General features: G+C 41.7%; 1 protein-coding gene across 1 annotated transcript; it reads left to right on the top strand.

Moving 5' to 3' along the window:
• Positions 1 to 494: 494 nt before the first annotated feature.
• Positions 495 to 1,439, top strand: LOC115282183 (olfactory receptor-like protein DTMT). Its single transcript, XM_029928040.1, has one exon. It carries the CDS (start codon positions 495 to 497, stop codon positions 1,437 to 1,439), a length of 945 nt encoding a protein of 314 aa, XP_029783900.1.
• Positions 1,440 to 1,612: the final 173 nt, after the last annotated feature.

Genomic DNA, 1,612 nt, shown 5'->3' with positions numbered 1-1,612 from the left:
AGGTAGATAGGATATAGGTTAGAGAGTCCATCTACATCTGAGGATTAAATGTTATCACATCCATTAGAGTAGATGAGTTTTTCTTGGTTGTATAGGTACTATTGTAAGAGAATAGTGTTTATGGAAAAACCCTGGAACACCAACATGAAGACATTGACAAAACAGAAACCAATCAGAGTTACGGAGGATACCTGGTCAGGTAGGTATGAGGGAAACCAATATATATGTGTCTCAGAAGATAATGGATAAGATTGTTTTTATAAAATTCTAGATATTGTTACACGTTAAAAAGAAATGAAGAAAAGTCATTTCCAGTCATAGAGATTGTGATGTTAGAAATTTTGTGTATAGAAATGGTGATTATTGTTATAAGAGTGATATAAAGTATCTTTGCTGAGCACCCAGCAGGCCATGTATTATAGAAATATGTTCATTTTAAAATTCAGGTTTTAATGGAAACTATAATTTCCTCCTAAAGATACTGAAGACAGAGCATGACAGGAAAGAATCAAACTGTCATCTTAGAATTCCTCCTCATGGGCCCACCCATCAAGTCAGAGCTGCGAGACCAGTTCTATGCCCTGTTTCTAGTCATGTATGTTACCACTGTCATGGGGAACCTTCTCATCATCGTCCTCATTCGCCTGGACTCCCACCTCCACACGCCCATGTATTTGTTTCTTAGCAATTTGTCCTTCTCTGACTTCTGTTTTTCCTCCGTCACAATGCCCAAATTGCTGCAGAACATGCAGAGCCAAGTCCCATCCATCCCATATGCTGGCTGCCTGACCCAGATGTACTTCTTTCTATTTTTTGGAGACCTGGAGAGCTTCCTCCTGGTGGCCATGGCCTATGACCGCTATGTGGCTATCTGTTTCCCTCTGCACTACACCACCATCATGAGCCCCAAGCTCTGTCTCTCCCTGCTGGTGCTGTCCTGGGTGCTGACTACTGTCCATGCCATGTTGCACACCCTGCTCATGGCCAGATTGTGTTTCTGTGCAGACAACATAATCCCCCACTTTTTCTGTGATATGTCTGCCCTGCTGAAGCTGGCCTGCTCTGACACTTGGGTTAATGAGTTGGTGATATTTATCATAGGAGGGCCCATTGTCGTCATACCATTCCTACTCATTGTCATGTCTTATGCACGGATTGTGTCCTCCATCCTTAAGGTCCCTTCTACCAGGGGATTCCGCAAGGCATTCTCCACTTGTGGCTCCCACCTCTCAGTGGTGTCTCTCTTCTATGGGGCAATTATTGGTCTGTATTTATGCCCATCAGCTAATAATTCTGCTGTGAAGGAGACTGTCATGGCTATGATGTACACTGTGGTCACACCCATGCTGAATCCCTTCATCTACAGCCTCAGGAACAGAGACATGAAGGAAGCCCTGGGAAGAGTCTTTTGTGGAAAGAAAATTCCCTTCTCTGTATGATGGTAACATATAATATTTTTACATATTTCTATCTAGTAGGTATAATAACATGGAAATATTATTCAAGATTTTCCCCCTTACCATGGAAACTTTCTGTTAAAATCAGATACTAAATAATTGTTCAATATGTAAAAGAGATGAAGTGGAGTTGTATAGTTGAAGGAGGGAAGAGA

The sequence above is a fragment of the Suricata suricatta genome, chromosome 17 (assembly GCF_006229205.1).
Source record: "Suricata suricatta isolate VVHF042 chromosome 17, meerkat_22Aug2017_6uvM2_HiC, whole genome shotgun sequence".
Taxonomy (NCBI): Eukaryota; Metazoa; Chordata; class Mammalia; order Carnivora; family Herpestidae; genus Suricata; species Suricata suricatta.
The sequence above is the reverse complement of the archived record's forward strand: the minus strand, read 5'-3'. Positions and strand labels throughout refer to the sequence as shown.